Genomic DNA, 18,385 nt, shown 5'->3' on the forward strand with positions numbered 1-18,385 from the left:
AATATGAAGTATGCCTTTCTTTCTTAAAAGTGCAGTATGGAGAAGAGGGGTTCTGGAAGCGGCTTTGATTATATATTTCCCATTTTAATGTTAGAAGTGGAGACTTCCTTAAAGTCTAGAATTTCTGAATAAGAAAAATATATATTTTTTCTTTGTGCGTCTGCATTTTTATGTCTTAGAAATTTTGATTGCAACGAAAACACTTTTATTTCTGTCGCATTTTTTCCTTTAAAGTTTTCGTTTGTAGTTTCTTCTAACAGACTATTTTATTCGAATTTTTCTGTCGTTAAAGCAACAGTCAAAGCTATTTTTAAAAGGGTTATTTTCCTTTCTTAAAGAAACAGCAAAGATAACTGATTGCATCTTTGATTATTAATTTTCCTTGAAAACTTTTTTTTTACTTTAAAAATCATTTTTCTAATCATTAAAGATCAAATTTCAAGTTTGTTTTGATTGAGGATGTTGTAGATTTCAGTTTATTTTTTTACTGAGAATGAGCGCCATTAAAAGTTTTTGTTTGCATATCTGTTAAAAAAAGCTCTTTTAGCCATACATTTTTATTTTTTACATGACAATATTCTTTTTTTATTAAGTTACAGTGCGTAATTTTCATTTCAACAGAAAACATATTATAAGTCATAGTGTTTTAGATTTAAATTAGTTTTAAGCTCCAATGACTAAAAAAAATAATGCTACAAATGAAATCATACGATAGATAATGTCAATTTCCGCACAGAAAAATTCTTAAGCACTGTGTTTATGGTACTATATTTTAAAGTACTAAATAAGCGCTAAAAAGTTATGTATAATAAACACAAATTAGGCGAAAATGCAAACGCGTTTGTAGTATTTAGGATTAACAACTTTATTAATAAAAATATTAGTAATGAGTTAAAAGCCAGAGGGACAGCTTAGTAGTAAGACGTTGGTTTGAAAACCGAGATGCAGTCATTGGATATTGAAAGTGCAGAAAATAGTCAGCGTCTTTGTCGCATTTAGCATGTTAAAGAACATTCGTATGAAAACTATTTTTCTCCCATTTCACTCTAAAATGCTAAAATATGAAATGATTTTAGAAACTCTCACACTAATAATAATATAAATGTACTTTTATTAGTGTGAGAATACGGTTTGTTTTATTATTATTTTAGTTATTAGTTATTATTAGTTTACCACACACTAATAGTAAAATAAGTCGCTATATCCAGTGAAAAATAAAGCAAAACATTTAAGAAAATGTCAAAAAAAATCGCCTTGGGATGTGTTTTTTAATAATCCAAATTTACCACTAAATTTATTTTTAAAAAAATTACATTTTTGAATAATTTTATATTTTTACCTGAATTTCATTACATTTTTTTTCCCATTTCGACAACTAAGTAGTTTGTTTTCAATTATTTATTTTTCAAACATTTTTTTTTAAATTAATGTTTTTTTTCTTGTCATTTTAAATACATATATTTGATGACTTACATTAGTTTTGAAACTTTTGTAATTTAAAAATAAAAACACACTTTAAGAATTATCATAATTTATCATAATTTCGCCTTAGGTCAACCAGATGCCGTTCAAAACTGCAGTGCAAGCAACCATACGGAAGAATCTTTCATGGTAAGATGCCAAGAAGGCTATGACGGTGGTTTGCAGCAGAGCTTTATTCTGGAGATTTATGATGCTGATCATGTGCTCATGATGAACAACATGACGAATCTGACGCCGATTTTTAACGTATACGACCTAACGCCCGGTACTAGTTTCGTTGTAGCTGTGTATGCCTACAATTCCAAAGGACGAAGTGATCCAAAGATAATTAGGACAAGTACATTATCTACACCTGAAAGTTTGACGCAAAGAGGTATGTTATAATTCCGTTGAAAAAAAAGTATTCTAACTTTTTGATCTTACAATAGTTGGATTTTTGTAAAATGCTATTGCGCATATAATATGTGTCGACATTTTCAGGAGGTGGTACATGTACTTTATGTTGTAAGTATAAATGAGGTTTTACATCTGTTATAAGTTGTAAATATCAATGAAATCGCACATCTAATCTGAATGACGTTGTACATCTCTTTAATATTGTTAATATTAATGCGGTTGTATATCTACTTCATTTTTTTATTAGTTAAATGAAGTTGTGCATTAGGATGGTTCAAAAAAAAGTTGTTGTTTTTCAGCTAGAGTCCATACACACACAGGACACCCCCTATTTTTTTTAAACTTACTAATAGTAGTATGGTGTAAAAGTTTTAGCTTTTTACTCAAATTTTTAGAGAGTGTTCAATGACCCCTAAATTTAACATTAGGCGTAGCATAGAAACTGCCACAAATTTAGAGACATTTAATTTCTGCAGCTGTGGTTTTGTAAATAATTATTTCATTGCAATTTATATGCATAGTACTAGTGTATATGATAACGTGTTGCATTGTTTTTTCAGTTCAGTGAAATTTTATTAACCCCTCTCCCGATACTTATGAAATTTGGGGGAGGGGGTTGAGCACCTTCTTTCAGTTTAAATACGAAACTAAAATTCTTCCAGTATATTACTATCCACAACTATAAAAATATTGAGGGTTGTCCTGTTATCTAGAAGAAACTTTCTTTTTTAACATGTATTTTTGAACCACCCTATAGTACATGTACTTCATATTGTTAATGTAACTTAAGTCGTAGGCTTACTTTCTTTTGTTGTGTGATATTCAACTACGCGAAAGTGAACACTTATAACTGGGGCAAAGCTAACCGGGTAGTGTCTGAATGTTGCGATCAGGATCTGCGTGCATGGCCTTCAAAATGCTGCGAGGTTAGGTTTGTTCCAACTATAAATGGGATTATTCGCGTATTTAAATTTCATCAAAAATGTATCAAATTAAATGTATACACTTTTGCCTAAGACAAATTTACACTTAAATGGAACTGCATACCTGATTAAATTATTTAATAATTCAGTGATATCTATGGTACACTGTCTTAGACTTCGGACTATATGTCTGCGTTAGAATTTTACAAAAAAAAAAAAAGTACAACGTATTACTTTAAATTGCAATGATACAACAGATTATGTACATAATTGAATTTCCTATATAGTTTTGAAAGTACAAAAGTGAGTTGGAGACCCAACAAATGAATAATGCGTTTTTAAAGTAAGATTAAACAACAAAGCTGTGAGCGTCTATTCTCAGGATTTGAAATAGTGAAACAAGCTGCAAACTTGAAACGCAAAAATAATAGTTGCTTAAATAGTTTAAAAATAACTTGATTTTGCAGAAATTTAAAACCATTACTGTACAGAGCTGCTACTGAGCATAGCTACTTTAGTAGTCTGTAGTATGACAAACTAGTCGACCCGTGCGGAACTCCGCACTGTGCTTCGAATCGTTTCATAAGGCATTTCGCTCTCTAAAAATTTCAAAGGACGAACATTATGAAGAAGAACCGAAAAAAAGTAAACGTAGAAGAGAATGCATGTAATTTAAAGACATCAGTAACAAAAACTCGTTAAATACAACGTTGTGATAATTTGATCATCGCTCACCTTTTGGTCGTACATATTTTCAATGCAACCATAAACATCATTAAAAGTGTGGCTGAGTAGAGACTCGTTAAAAAGCAATAATTGTGCATGTGAAAAAACAGGTTGTGGCAAATACAGACCTGCCCATGTGAGCATCTGACGGGAAAAAAAGAAACATTAAAGAGATATTTATTGGCACGGATTCGAATTGGCGCCCTTCTGATTAACAGTCCGACACCCCAACAAACCTAACAATTGCGCCTTCCTTTTCGAAAGCTATTCATTAAAGGAATGCGTAGTAAAAAACAGCAAAAAAGCTTTTTGCCAAAAAAAAAAAAAAAAGTAATAGTAAGATCATGCTTCTATGTTTTGTCATTAACCAGCATGATACGATTTAAAATTATTCGTAAAGCATGGAATTTGATTAAAGAATGACGAAGATCTCACGTAGCGATTAAAACAAACATTCTAGAGAAGTAATAAATTAGATTGAAAATAAGTGTTTTAATCTTTGAATATTGAAAAATTTCACATAGAAGGTTGCTTTAACCGCTACGGCTTAAATGCCCGCACATGTTTCTCTTTTAATCGAACACTTAAAATTCAAAACCAAAACCAGTTGAACTGAGTCCGTTTTTTAAGTGTAATTTTTCTAACGTAGACAAAATGTATTTTTTTTTTTTCAGCAGAAAGCAGAGGTGTAGAAAATTATTTCTTTCTAATGAAGTTGATCGTATTCGCGCGAATAAAAAATTAAAGGTTTACTGGGAGAAACTCGTAGTTTTAATTTGGCGTAGTATTTTTTCATTTGTACAAAAGGTCGAACACTGCTATTAGAAACATCTACATTTCAGCATACAATGAAAATGTTTTTCTGCACAAAAAGAATTTCCTTTAGGTAAATCTAATACTTTTTTAGGTTTACATTATGCTGAGTGGTCTGGATGTAGTCAAAGCTTAAAAAAAAGAAAGAACACCCTTCGATTAACAGTCAACTTATCCGAATGATAACTGTAACCTGCATAGAGGAGTCGAAACGCCAAGTAGCATTCCCACTTCATTTATTTTATTACGTGTGTATGTTATGAGTACATGTAATGCGTAATACTAATATAAATTCGATATTATGTCGGACAGCTCAAGCTTGCCAGAAGTTCAGATAGTTTATAGCCGAACGCTCTACTGAAAAAAACTTATCAATTTAACCGAACAACTAAGTCCAGTGCTTTTAAGCTTTATTAAAATATGAACACACACACACACAGGCTTTTTTTTTTTGCCGAAAGCGACGTAAAAAATTGGAAAACTGCATTAGAACTTTGCTTTAAAAAAAAATGCATACGAACTACAGGCTGCATCAAGGTTTTGAAACAGCAAGGGGCGTTTCAGAAAACTTGATTTTTCGACCGTAAGTCCATTTTTCGTCATTAGCCAGTCTGATAAGCTTTAAAATGAGAAGGGAATAATATATAAGATATTAAAGAAAAATGTTTTTAGTTTTGAAAATTTTTACAATTTGTTACCGCAGGCTGCTTGAACCGTTATGACTCAGATGGCCGCACGTGTTCATCATTTAACTGCACGGTTAAAATACAAAATAAATTGAACTATTCTCTTTTTTAAGCGGAGCTTTTCGAATTAGTAAAAATGTGATAAGCAATTTGTTTTTTTGCAAAAAGAAGAAAAAATATATATTTTACCCTTCAAATTGAGGTTGTAATTTTTTTATTTGTACAAAGAGTCAAAAACTCATTAGAAGAATATATATTTCAATATACGATTTTTTATTTTTTTCTGAACAAAAAACAATTCTTTTGTAGTCTGAAATCTTAAACCTGTGACTTATATTTTTGCTTATATTATGCTTTAATTTTCTTACCAGAGCCAAAGCTTAAAAAAAAAAAAAAAAAAACGTACAATTCAGAAGTAATTTAGCACAAAGTCACATCAAGCTTTCATAACAGAAAGGAGCGTTTCCTTCTCATTTATTCTGTTCCATCACATCTGTTATTCACTTAATTAAGTGTTCTTGTAATGCGCGATATTTCTCTAATTTTTTTAAGCAGATTGTCCGGACGTGGGCCCGAACACTCATTCTCCTGGTTACGAGGAGAACGCTCTGCCGATCAAGCTATTCAGCTCTGTTGGTCATAGTGTAAGTTAAAGTTATAAGTTTAACCGAAAACCTCATTCTGGTTCTTTAAAACAGGTTTCTCGGCTGAAAAAAAAACAATTTTTAGACCGTGGGTCTATTTTTCGTCAGTAGACAGCACCATAAGCTTTAAAATAAGGTGTAAAACAAAGAAATTGATCAAGAATTGAGGAAAATCTGGCGTAGAAACCAAAAACAGGCTACAGAAATAATATATAAGGATAGTCTTCAAATGTCCCCGAAAAGAAAATGTGAACAAATTTAAAAAGCCAAAGATAACAGTTTCCCGATATTTTCCGATTCATTTAAATGAACACTAAATAAACATGCACAAGCTAATTCTGGTATAACTTCACATTGTCTGACTCTTAACAAAAGACAATAGTAAATGATGGATTGCTTTAAAAGTGCTAGAAATGCGGTATTTGCAATATTTCCGAACAAGTAAAAATTGTGTCCGTTTCGAAAAAAAAATATACGTAATAAGTCTAGAAGATATTAAAAAACAAAAACTATCGAGATTCATTTTTATTACGGCCATTGAGAAGAGATGAAATGGAGGGAGTGAATATTTTCACTCGTAAAGCAAATACCCCAAACCACGTGAGAGATTTTAAAGCAAAGCATTGTGGACAAAATCAGGGTTCTATCGCTAGTTTCACGCAAAACGTGTTAACCATTTGTTGACTTTGAGTCATGTGACTTGAGGTATTTGCCTCAGCTTTTGCTAAGCGTATGATTGAGCTTTCCCCCTCCATTTACCAATTCCTGCTATAAGGATACAGCAGTAACAGAATCTCATTGTTTACGAAAGACGTGTTTGCAAAGAAGAAACGTTTTACGCACACATATGTTTCGTAAAAACTTCACACATTTGCTTTCGTGAACATACACTCTATAACAAAAAAATCGACGCACCAAGAAGAAACCATCTGATTGCTTTGAAATTTTGTATGCATGAGTGTTTTGACCAGATATGCAAACGATTAAAATTTGGTGTCCAATGAATGGATAGTTTGATCTCCAGCTCATCGAAACTGCGCATCCAGCAGATGTGTATAAAGAGCAGTTCTTCAACAATTGTTAAAACTTTCGGTTTGATTGCGATTCATATTACCTTTCAACAACTTAAAAATGCTTCGCCACATGGTTCGTGCTCATTACGAGCTACGGTCAGAGTTAAAAAGAGGTCGTATTATTGGATTGAAAGACGCTGGTTGGTCAAATCGGAAAATCGCTCGTCATTTGAATCGAAGCGATGCGGCGATTCGAAGATTCTGGCACGGATGAGTGGAAAATGGCAGAGATCAAGATCAGGATGGTAGCGTTCGACCTAGGGTCGCAACAGATCGTGTTGCCAGAGTGATTGTTCGATCAGCACTCACAGCGCTTTCTTCACCTCTATAAACCATCAGACGTTCAACCCAAAGACCAGTGTCCATCATGAACATTTACAGACGGTTGGGACAACGAAATCTACGCTCGCGCCGACCGTTACGCCACCTGCCACTGATGCCTACACACTGCCAAGCCAGATTACAGTGGTGCATGGCTCGATCAGGTTGGAATGGTGCGACTGGGGACGTACAGTCTTTAGTGATGCATCCCGCTTCCAACTGTGTCTAGACGATCATCGAAGTCGTGTTTGGAGACACCCTGGGTAGGAGGAGGATCCTGGTTTCACTTTTGCTCGCCACACTGGTCCTCAGTAAGGCATTATAGTTTGGGGTGCCATTTCCTTCGGTAGCTGGACCCCTTTGTTCGTAATTAGCGGTACACTTACTGTACAGTGGTATGTCGACGACATACTAAGACCTGTTTTGCTGCCGTTCTTTTTGCAGTAACCTCAGCTGGGTTTCAGCAGGAACATGCCAGATAACACGCGGCACATGTTGCTATGAACTGTCTGCAAGCTTGTCAAACTCTTCCGTGGCCTGCCAGATCGCCAAATCTCTCTCCTATCGAGCATGTCTGGGATATGATGGGATGGCGATTGCATCCGACAAGGAATGTTGACAAGCTCGTCCGACAATTGGAGCAAATTTGGCCTGAAATACCGCAGGACACCCTGTATCCAGGCTAGAGGCGGGTCAATACCTTATTGAACTTGTTATTGTAACTCTGAAATAAATTATTCAATTGTTCTGAGAATTTAATCATTTACTATTCTGTGCATTTTCTTCCAATCCACCAATTTTCGTCTCAATCGGATCACTCCTTCTTGGTGCGTCGATTTTTTTTTTTTGGTTATAGAGTGCATTTGTTACATTCCATTTCATTACTTTTCAAAACGTTTATTTTCAAGAAAAAAAAGCGAGAAAAAAGTTCCGTTTTTTTAGGCGAATTTTAAATTATTTGATTTTTTTTTTTTTTCAAAGTAGACCAAAGGGTGTCTATGTACCTATTTTATTTGTATTTTGCAAAACTAGCAGCCGTTCTCTATAATTGATTGACAAATTGTCGTTTTAACCCATATTTTGGCTAAAACAGTCGCCACAGTTTCCTTTGCTTCAAAATAGCTAACTTAGTGGCTGATTTAGTCGCCAGTGTGTTTAAATCGACCTTAATGAATGTTGTACCTTAAACATTATTAGATAAGGTTTGATAAAGTGATCTGACAAAGCAGCAACCAACTTTAGGACAAACTTTGTGTTTAGCAGTATTATAAAATAACAAAATAATGACTACAAGAAATTGTGCCCATTTGTGTGTTTATATTTTATGCTGAATTCATAATTTGCAATTTAAAATTTTATTTACAATATTAGTATTTTGAAAACGAAAACTTTAATGGAAACAAAAATGAATTTTTACAGTTGAATGAATTTTCCGAAAACAAACATATTGTGCTCCAAAAAATGTGAATTGCTATTGAATTATTAATCACATAAAATATACATTTTCATAAAATTTCCAAAATATTAATATGAATTGATTAACAATGTTTTCAAGACATAAATTTGCAAACTTACATTCTTTGTCTAGATGCTGAGTACCTTTAAAAATGTTGTGAAACAGCGTAGTACTAATTTTAATAGGTGGAAGCTGTTTAAAGTTACAGTGCATAAAATCAATTTATCCGCTCAGAGGTTTTTCGCATATGTCGGCTCGCATTAAAAACATGTTGTTTCAAAAGCAGAAAGTAAAAAATGCTTAATTGTATTTTTAATGTCTTCGCCTCTACTTTTTTTTCGTTTTTGCAATGGTGGAAAAAAACAACATTTTCCTCCGCAGGGGAAATATCTTCTTTATTTATGCTCTCCTGGCTCTAGAGACTCGTTAGGAGAGATAACATTTTTACTCCAAAAATTAGGGAAAAAATGTTTAGTTTAGTAATTTTATTTGCTGCTTGGAGCGTGATGAAACATGAAGTAAAGGGAAAACATTAACATGACACTGCATATTTTAGATATTGGAAAATATTTACTGGGCGTTTATACTGATTAAGTCTTGTTCACTATTTGCTTATCATTTATAAATAAAATTGTTTTTATAAATTTATGTTGCGATGTGACAATGCATTTTAAATAATTGAAAATGTAAGCCGCATTCGGTTTTTCAATTTGTAACAAATATTTGATATCTACTGATTGCGGTTCATCTATTTTTTTTTTTAAATGGCATGAGCAATACTAAAAAAAAACAATTATACCTTCATTGCTAAAATAATAGATATAAAATAGCCGAATTACCAGTTAAATGCGAACTAATTCGTGTACTACTAATGATTTACAATACGTAATGCAACGTTGCCAATTTAAAACAATGTGAAAACATTTATCGCATGTTTTCAGACTTATTGAGGTTCGATACTGAATTTCTTTGTTATGAATAAAATTAAATACTTGAATAAATATTAGCTACCTACGGAAGCTATGTTCCTTGCAAACGGATCCTTGAAGAGATATCACCAAGTTTTTTTTTTTTTTTTTTGCCCTCATCACTGTGATCCCTGATGCCGTCGTCCACCCAGAAACCATAGAAAATTTTACCTTTAAGCGATCATAGATACATACATATGACTACCTAAAAGTCAGATTTAAATTCTGCTTTTTACAATAAGCAAGTTTTGCATTTGTAAAGTTAATGAGACTAATCAGATTTTAGATTTGTAAAATAGCTTTATGCCTAGGGTCCGTCGGGGTAATTTGGGTAGTCGGGTTAATTTGGGTATAAGTTATATTTTATTGAATAAAATCAAAACTATTCATTTGATACACCTACAAAAATTCACAGTTATGAACATCCTCCTTACCTAAGAATATATGCTGAAAAAAATGTTGCCAACACTATTTTTAAAACTCATAAAAAATAAATTAAACTTTTTGGTGATGTCGATGCAATGCAAACCAACTACTTCCAAATAGTACTTCTAGTTAACCTGCCATTCTACGGTTTTCAAATTTAGGTATGTAGACATTACATATGTTTATTTTAATTAGGCAATGAATTGAAACACTTAACATAATTGGTTTTTATGTAATTAATGATTTAAAAACATGGGGTAATTTGGGTATACATTACATTTTACCAATCAGAAGGACAATTTATAATTTCATTGGACTTCAAACATAGGCATGTATGTGCATCCTCGCTACCCAAAGTAATATATGCTAAAAGCGAATTGGAAGGTTGTTTAAATTTGCTGAAATGTTCTGTATCAAAAAACTACTTCCCGTCCATTAACGGATTGTCATATTGTGCTATTTTCAGTCTAAAATCCATCTTAATACTTAAAAAAATTAGTATTCATATTATCCCATTATTTCTATTGCACCTACATTCAACCTAAGTTTGAAAACATTGAGTAAGATTATTATTAAAACCATATTTTGCTCTTTAACCATCACTATACCCAAATTCCCCCATCAACGGGGTAATTTGGGTATAGTGAAACTTATGTTTTCCATTTTTATGCAAATGGGTCTATTAACATTTAACTTGTAGAAAACAATTCTTCAAAGTCATAATGTTAAGCTGAAACAAGAAAAAGAAAAAAAAAATATGTATGTATAAATTTTTTACAGGGATTGGAAAGTTACAGATTGGCCATTTTCATACCCAAATTACCCCGACAGACCCTATTACTCAGTGTTTTGCACCAATTTGTTTTTGCTTGTAATTACACTAATTCTCACATCTTAGCAGTTACTACTTATTAACGTTTTTCCAAATTAAACACAATGCTGAGTTGCACGGTGTGAATAATGACTGTCATGCAAGAATGATATTTTTTTTAAATGATACAGAAAATTTGTAGTTTTTTTTCGGGGGGCAAAAAAGTCAGCTTTAAATCAGTTTTTTAGGATGTTGCTGGTCCCTTAAATGTATGAGCGATTTAATTTTCATTCAAACACGGCAGATAAAGCATTCTCAATAGATGACAAATGGAACTGAACTATTGCCTTTTTTTCTAGAGAAATTCTTTAAAATTTAAAACTTTGCGTAGTTTTTTTTTTTTTTTTTTTTGTGTGTGTGTGTGTGTACGTATTCATTTACGTATTCATATTTTACTGAATCAGTTCCTTTCTTTTTTTTCTCGTTTTTCCTTAATAACTTTTTTTTACAAGATTTGCATAAATGCGTTTCTGAAATAACGTATAAATTATTTTGCTAAATTTTAAAGGATTAAATGCTGATGCGATTTTTTTTAGCATTCCATATCTACATCTATATTAAGAAATAGTTTTTATTAGACTTTCATTTGCAGCATTTTAAGGATTAAGTAGAAATATTTTCATCTTTATTTTAACGTATGAGTTATTCAGAACGGCTTTAAATGTATTATTCTGCTGGATAAAAGAATATATACATAGTTTTTTTTTTTTGCTTTGCATTTTTTCAAACAGTTCATTGCGCTTTTGTTTTTAATATCAATTTTACAATAAATGGGTTTTTTTTTTCATTTGAAGCAATTTATTAATGAAAAATTTTTTATAAACCAATCGAAAAGGATTTTATTGCTTTCCTTTGACGCTTTCTTTCAATCTAAAGTCCATAAATGTTTTCCCCTGTGACATTTACACCACAAAGTGCCCAATAATTGAGAAGGGATTTTTTTCAAACCATTAATTTAAGATCAGCGCACATTAATTACTGAAAAATTAGTAACAAGATATGTGTCTAAGCGCTAGAAATTTTGTCAATAAAAAAATTTGACACAGTGGCAATACATGTTGTAAAAACCAATTGCTTTTTGCGAAAGATAATGTACATATAAAGAACAGTACTTAAACACAAGTAGAGGATGAAAATTACAGTTTGTATTAGCTTAATTATGTGTCATCAATTTTTTACTTATGTTTTAGTTTTTTTTATTGTTCTTAACAGCACATCTTGCACATTTTCTATCTTATAATTACACATTTTTTCCGTAAAATTTTGCATCTTACAGTAATTAGATGTATTCCGTAGCATTCTCTTATTTTTACAAAGAGAAAAAAAACCGCTATGAAAAAAACGTAATTATCAAAGCTTTTTTTAATGTAGAATTTTTTTGAATGACAGCAAAAATATTTTGCTAAGGCTTGTAAAAAAAACCTCGATAATATAGTTTTTCGAAAAATATGTTGGTGTTTGCATTTTTTGTAGTTAGATCGCAAGAAGAAAGTTTTATAAACAATTAAAGAAATATGATTTCTTTTAAACGATTGCAACGTTTTATAATGCAAAATTGTTTTGTATAATACTGTCGTGTTAAGCACAAAAGTCTTATCTGCACTTTTTATCGAAATTGATTTACGGTCATCAAGTAATTCTTTGTCATATATTTTCCTAATTACAATGTATATGGTCATTTGTGAATGAGGGAAATATGTTTCTAAAAAATTCTGAAAAAGTTGCATTTGTATCAAGTGCATGTAGGCAAACAACTTTAAACGGAAATTTCTCATTTCGAACTTAGATGCAAATACAAATTTGACAACCAGCAACAAACTCTTGGCTCACCTAGACTGGTCCTAGTCAATTTATTAGTCCCCAATGAAGATCAATGGCCCTCTTAAAGCTATCGACTCCCTTAAAGCCTTTTGTGCTTAGCACGGCAGAATATGATAAATCATAAAAATGCATTGAAAAAAACGTAATTTTCGATTTGAAACGCCCATGTTTCTATGTGTTTACCAATTTTGAGTTGATAGGTACAAAAAAAATTTGGAAAAACAATTTTAGATGCCGCGAACAAAATTTACAGATAATTCTGGGCTTTTTTGTAAATGTTCAAATACAAATGCTCAATTCTTAATCTTTTTGTTTTAATACCATTCTGCCTCCTTATAACACTCGTTTTACATTTTTTTATGATTTATAACATTCCTTTGCAGTTTTTAGTTCGATTAAGCCGTAAAGTGCAATGATATTAAATAAAAATGGATTTTGTTTAGCTTTTTTTGAATCTTGCATTTTTTCTTCTTGTATAGTCAAGGTATATATTTTTTTTTCAAAATAAATGTGCACTACGCAGGTCTTCGTTAGAAATGCAATTATATTTTATTACATTAACAACCAGAATCGACTGCAAGGAGGTGACTAAATTTCATGCTTCTTCCTGCTATGCCCATTTACTCAGTCATGTTATTTTCAATACCTATATGACTTCAAACAAGTTTCTACTTTAGAATGTAGATTTGAATTTGGACTTATTTAAGGAAGGACTTTTGAATGTAGATTTAAAGTTGGACTTATTTAAGGAAGGACTTTTGAATGTAGATTTAAAGTTGGACTTATTTAAGGAAGGGGAGTCCCAAATCCCCCTTTCTGTTAGAGCGGGGAGGAGATATGTAGGGTTTTTGAGATGAAGATACTCTTTAGTTACATTATTTTATTAATAATGCTTCAGTATTGTTCCATCTAACAAACCTTTAAAAAAGAAAGAATAAAAAACACTTCCGTTAAACTTGGACCTGAGCATTTATTGAGAGCTACAAAATCTGCAAGTCATTTGCCTGATGATCATCTAAACATCGTGGATCTGGAGATTTACATGAATGCCAAATTTGAGAATGGTGTATTACTGGCAGCGAACAACAGTCAAAATGTGAAGGAGTTGGAATGGAGAAGGGTATATGAGGCAAAAGATTAACCACCAAGAAGCACTACAATAGTCATAAGAAAAATTATTCGACCAATATTAAATTTTCAAGCATTAAACTATGAAAAGTAATATTCATTGCAGATTATGTAAAATTTTTAGACACATAGTTAAAATTTGAAAAAGCATGGTGCTATTAATATTTTCTTAAATTATTGCACAAACCCTTTAAGAAAATTTAATTGCACCTTGAAAAAAACTATTGGGAAAAAATTATAAACGTTAGTAAGTGAGTTTTATTTGCAAAATGCGATAACTATTGTTTTTTCCCATAACACTAGCAGTCAGATAAGATTTGTACGGAATGAAGTATGAATTTAGACATTCCTGTTACATGATTGAAATTGTAAGGATCTGTGTGTTCTAAAAAGCAAAATTTGCATGTTTTATGTTCTACAAACTGCACTACATAAGGATATAAATAAATAGCTCAAAATTGTGGGCGTCACATTTAATCTCTACTGACATACTGCTAGGTACTAAACTGAAAAAATGTAGAAAGTGGTTGCTTGAAAATTTTCACGATTTATTGTACGTGAAATGGCAAGTAGGCTAAATAAATAGAGATTGATCATTTTGAGCTTTTTTCAAAAATCCTGTTAAAAAAGACTACAAAGACGAACAGGTAGAAAATCATATGTTTCTCTCTGTGTGAAACACAGGATAATAAGACGAAGTTGCACCGAAAAGCAAACATCATGAGACATTAGATGGAAATACAAGGTACGATGCAGTTATTAAACTGTTCAACATGTTTTACAAAAAGAAAAAGTTTCATGATTTTAAACTATTGTCACAACCGACTCGTAAAAAAGTTCATAAAAGACCAAAGGTTGAGAATTCCAAAAATGCGTTGTTATAGGTAGACAATGGGATAATGTTATCTTTTCTGTTGAGAAATAGTTTAATTATATTGTAATAGATGGCTTTTTGCGACTTTTGGTACGATCTCTGTGAAGGAGTTTACATTTGGAGGCGGGAAATACTCCAATATTTTTATGCAAGGCAGAATGAATTCTAAGAAAAATTTTGCGTGCTCGGCTATGTTTTTTTAACCAAAAGAACATTTAGTTACGAGTTTAGACAATTTGTTTCAGCAAGATAATGAATAACTATATATATGTTTCACAAACATCAAAATCATTGCTTGATGCTTATTTCGTGAAAGTACAGTACTAGCCGGAATAAAGGCTCGATCTAAGGTTAATAGAAACTTTGTGTGACATTTTGGAACCCGAAGTACGAAAGTTTTTGTATCCAATATCGAAAGAAAGAACTTCCATGACATCAAAACTGGTAAAAGTGACTGAAGAAAAAGTTGATGATATTGACTATTAGGGTTTTTCAGGACAAAACGCTCGTTGTCCTTATGATTTTGTCCAGTTTTAAATTAATCTCGGCAAAACATTTATGTTTTGTATTTTCAAATAATCTGCGTTCCACAAATATTTATAGCATAAAAAGTCTTTTCGGTGCATAAATTTCCCTGAATTATTTCAGAAGTAATTTTTTTCTATGCAATTTTCTGCGGTTGATGTAAATCTGACCACCACTGACGTAACACACATTTGAAAACATCAACATTTTTGAGCAATCATGAATTGCTTATTCTTTTCACTTGACCGTTGAATGAAGTCCGCGTCCTTTGATTTTTGCCCCGGGTCCTTCTCTGGCACTGGACCAGCACCAGCAGCACTGTTCATCAGATTCTCCTCCTCCTTGGTGGTTGCGTTCATGTTCTACACAAACACACGCCTACACACACACGCCTGCACACATTCCTACACACACACCTACACTACATGCCTAACCCCATACACACGCCTACGCGCGCACACACACACAAACACATGTGATTGCGAAAAGCATAATTTGAATTCAAGATGTCACAAATTCAAATTTTGTTTTATATTTATTTATTTATTTATTTATTTTTTTTTTTGCTTTCATACAAAGACATGCACATTCGCTATAACTTCTTTACCAACACACTGCTTTACTTAGATAACTAAATTCTTATGCTTTTACTCAGTTTGAATGGCACAATTGAACTCATTCTAAGAATCATCCCTCTGTGTTTAGTTGTAGTTATTCAGATATGCAGCCTTCATTAGAATCAAGACGCCGTTAATGGCTGAAACCTATTCACAACGCATGACGATGGATCATCACTGGTTTGTTGTTTCTGATAAGTCATGCAAATGGAATTCACACACCCCACAGAATCCGACGAAATCCAGAGGTGACTACTTCCATTCGGAATTATTTTATGTTCTCGCATGGGGATGTAAATTCGTCGATGTCTTTCTAAGAGACATACCAGCACATTTGCATATATTGGGAAAGAGAAATGTCATGAATAAAATTCAAGAAACTAAATTAAGAGCTGTAATAAGGCTGGAAGACTGAGGGGGGGATATTATCGTTTGCGCTTGCATTATCTTACAAGGATTAGGATGTATTAATAATTTGCATCTTGGCATGGTTGATGTTTTTAAGTGTTTTCATACTTTCTAAGCATTAAAGAGATAATTTCATTTTAAGGTTTAAGGAAAAGGGAGTGTGTTGAAATACTTTGGTGGAGATTTGAGTTTAAATTAATTTCTACGAGCTTTACTTTCACTGCCTGGTGATAAACGTAGTTAATTATTTTCAGTTACTACATTACTAACGTTGCATAAACATTCATAAAATAAAAAGGTTGTTGCTATTAATGACGCATAACTTATGAAAAAAGCTCTTTTTTTTCGATCAAAGTGTTGTTGTATTCTACCTTGTAGTATCTTTTCGCGTCCATCTGTCAGTTTCCAAGCTCCTCGGAACGCCAGTGCACATTTTTAAGGTACAGTTGAACTCGTTGTGGGAATGGGATAGCTGCAAAAAGTATTGTAACAAAAGGACAATCTTTTATCCGGAAAAATCGCAAAAGTTCATTACAAAGGTTTGGTAGATTGAAAATTTACTACATTAAGCGGGATTTCAACCGATATCCCAATTAATAGCTTCGACTGTACTGATGACATTTAATAATTAACTATGCAAATCCTTTTTTAAAAGAGCACAGGTCATTCTAACATTACAGAGCGTGGTTCACCTAATACAGGGGTTCTCATCCGTAGGAGGGGGACAAAATATTTCAAGTGTCAAAGGTGGGGCAAAGGCTTGAAAAAAAAAATAAATCTAACAAAAATTTGCTCTAACTTGTAGTCACTTGTAACTATTTTCGGCATTATCGGTTTTTAAAATTTTTTAAAGGTTTTTAGTGCCGCTTTCATCCACATTTCTTAGCGAATCATGATTTTCAGCATTAGCATGCATAAAATAGTAAAAAAAAAATAGTCAAATAGTCAAAGTAACGATAAAGTTTTTGAAAGTAACCAAATGCGCTCCTTCACCTAAGTTACTAGTTGCAACCTAAATTCAAAACCTTGCAAGGACATACTTTTACAAAACATTAACAGACCTCCCATTGTTGTTGTAAAATTGATTTGTATTGCATGCATTTTTTTCCTACATCCTTAATTTCTTAAAAATTAATTTGTAGTTAGTTATTTGATTGCATGTGCTCAAATAATTATGTTAAAAAATGTTATGTGTAGTAATATTAAATATCGTTAGTTAGAAATCTTATCTATATTATCATTAACTAACCAGCTTCAATTTCAAACTCCGATTGCACTATTTGTATTACCCACATGCGGAGGTGCGGAGGCGGGGATGGTCACGTGAGTGTCCAAAAGAGGTGCGGAGCCTGAAAAGTTGAGATTCCCTTAATAAAATACTAATAAAAACAAAAATAGTAAAAATATCTGTAATAATAACAAAAATAATTATCATAATAATTATAATAGCAACAATAACAATAATAATTATAATAGCAATAATAACAATAATAATGATAATAGTAATAATAACAATAATAATAATAATAACTATATAAATATACTAATTGAATAACAGCGTGAGTTAAAACTGTGAAAGCGATAAAACATACAAATAAAAAGGAAAGTATTATACATTCTATATTCTACAATACTAACCACACATGTTTTTCGCCAAATGACATAATCCATTGCCATGTTTATATCAATTTTAGTTACGAGAAACAAAAATTTTGATCGAAAAGTCACTCCTTGTGGCTAAACACATTTCTGGCCCGAGTTGATGACTCACTTCAATTTCTTTTAAAACACACGTAAATTTCTTTTTAACAAGCATTATTATTAATATTTTTAATAAATAGGATAATTTGGATTCGTCACGCTAAATATGTTTGGCACACTCTTGTTCAGAAACATTTTTTCCTTTTGGTAGTCTAAATAATGACTATTGTTATATCTATGAGAAGTAATGGAAAATATGCATATGGGGACATTTAACTAATATTGCGACTGTCAGTGGAATCCCATAGGTCAGTACATCCCATTCACTGCAGGCGTTTTACGTAATTCCAAGACGTGATTGGCTTTGATTACCACCTGCAGACGGTTCCCTGATTTGCCTTCAAGGCTTTCTGAGTAAAGTCATTTTGAATGACGAAGAACCTAGAGCAGCACCTAGCGAACAGCATCGATTGTGTGAAAATGATAATCAATATATTACAATGCTCGTACTAATGATCCCCATAGG

The 18,385-nt window shown here is 32.1% G+C and overlaps 1 protein-coding gene across 1 annotated transcript in view; it reads left to right on the plus strand.

Moving 5' to 3' along the window:
- Positions 1–18,385, plus strand: part of LOC129223170 (hemicentin-2-like) — a 160,548-nt gene that overhangs the window by 91,469 nt on the left and 50,694 nt on the right. The window contains exon 8 of the mRNA XM_054857736.1: positions 1,553–1,855. Coding sequence (XP_054713711.1) covers positions 1,553–1,855 — 303 coding nt within the window. The remainder of the gene's footprint in view (positions 1–1,552; positions 1,856–18,385) is intronic.

This window comes from Uloborus diversus, chromosome 5, assembly GCF_026930045.1.
Source record: "Uloborus diversus isolate 005 chromosome 5, Udiv.v.3.1, whole genome shotgun sequence".
Taxonomy (NCBI): Eukaryota; Metazoa; Arthropoda; class Arachnida; order Araneae; family Uloboridae; genus Uloborus; species Uloborus diversus.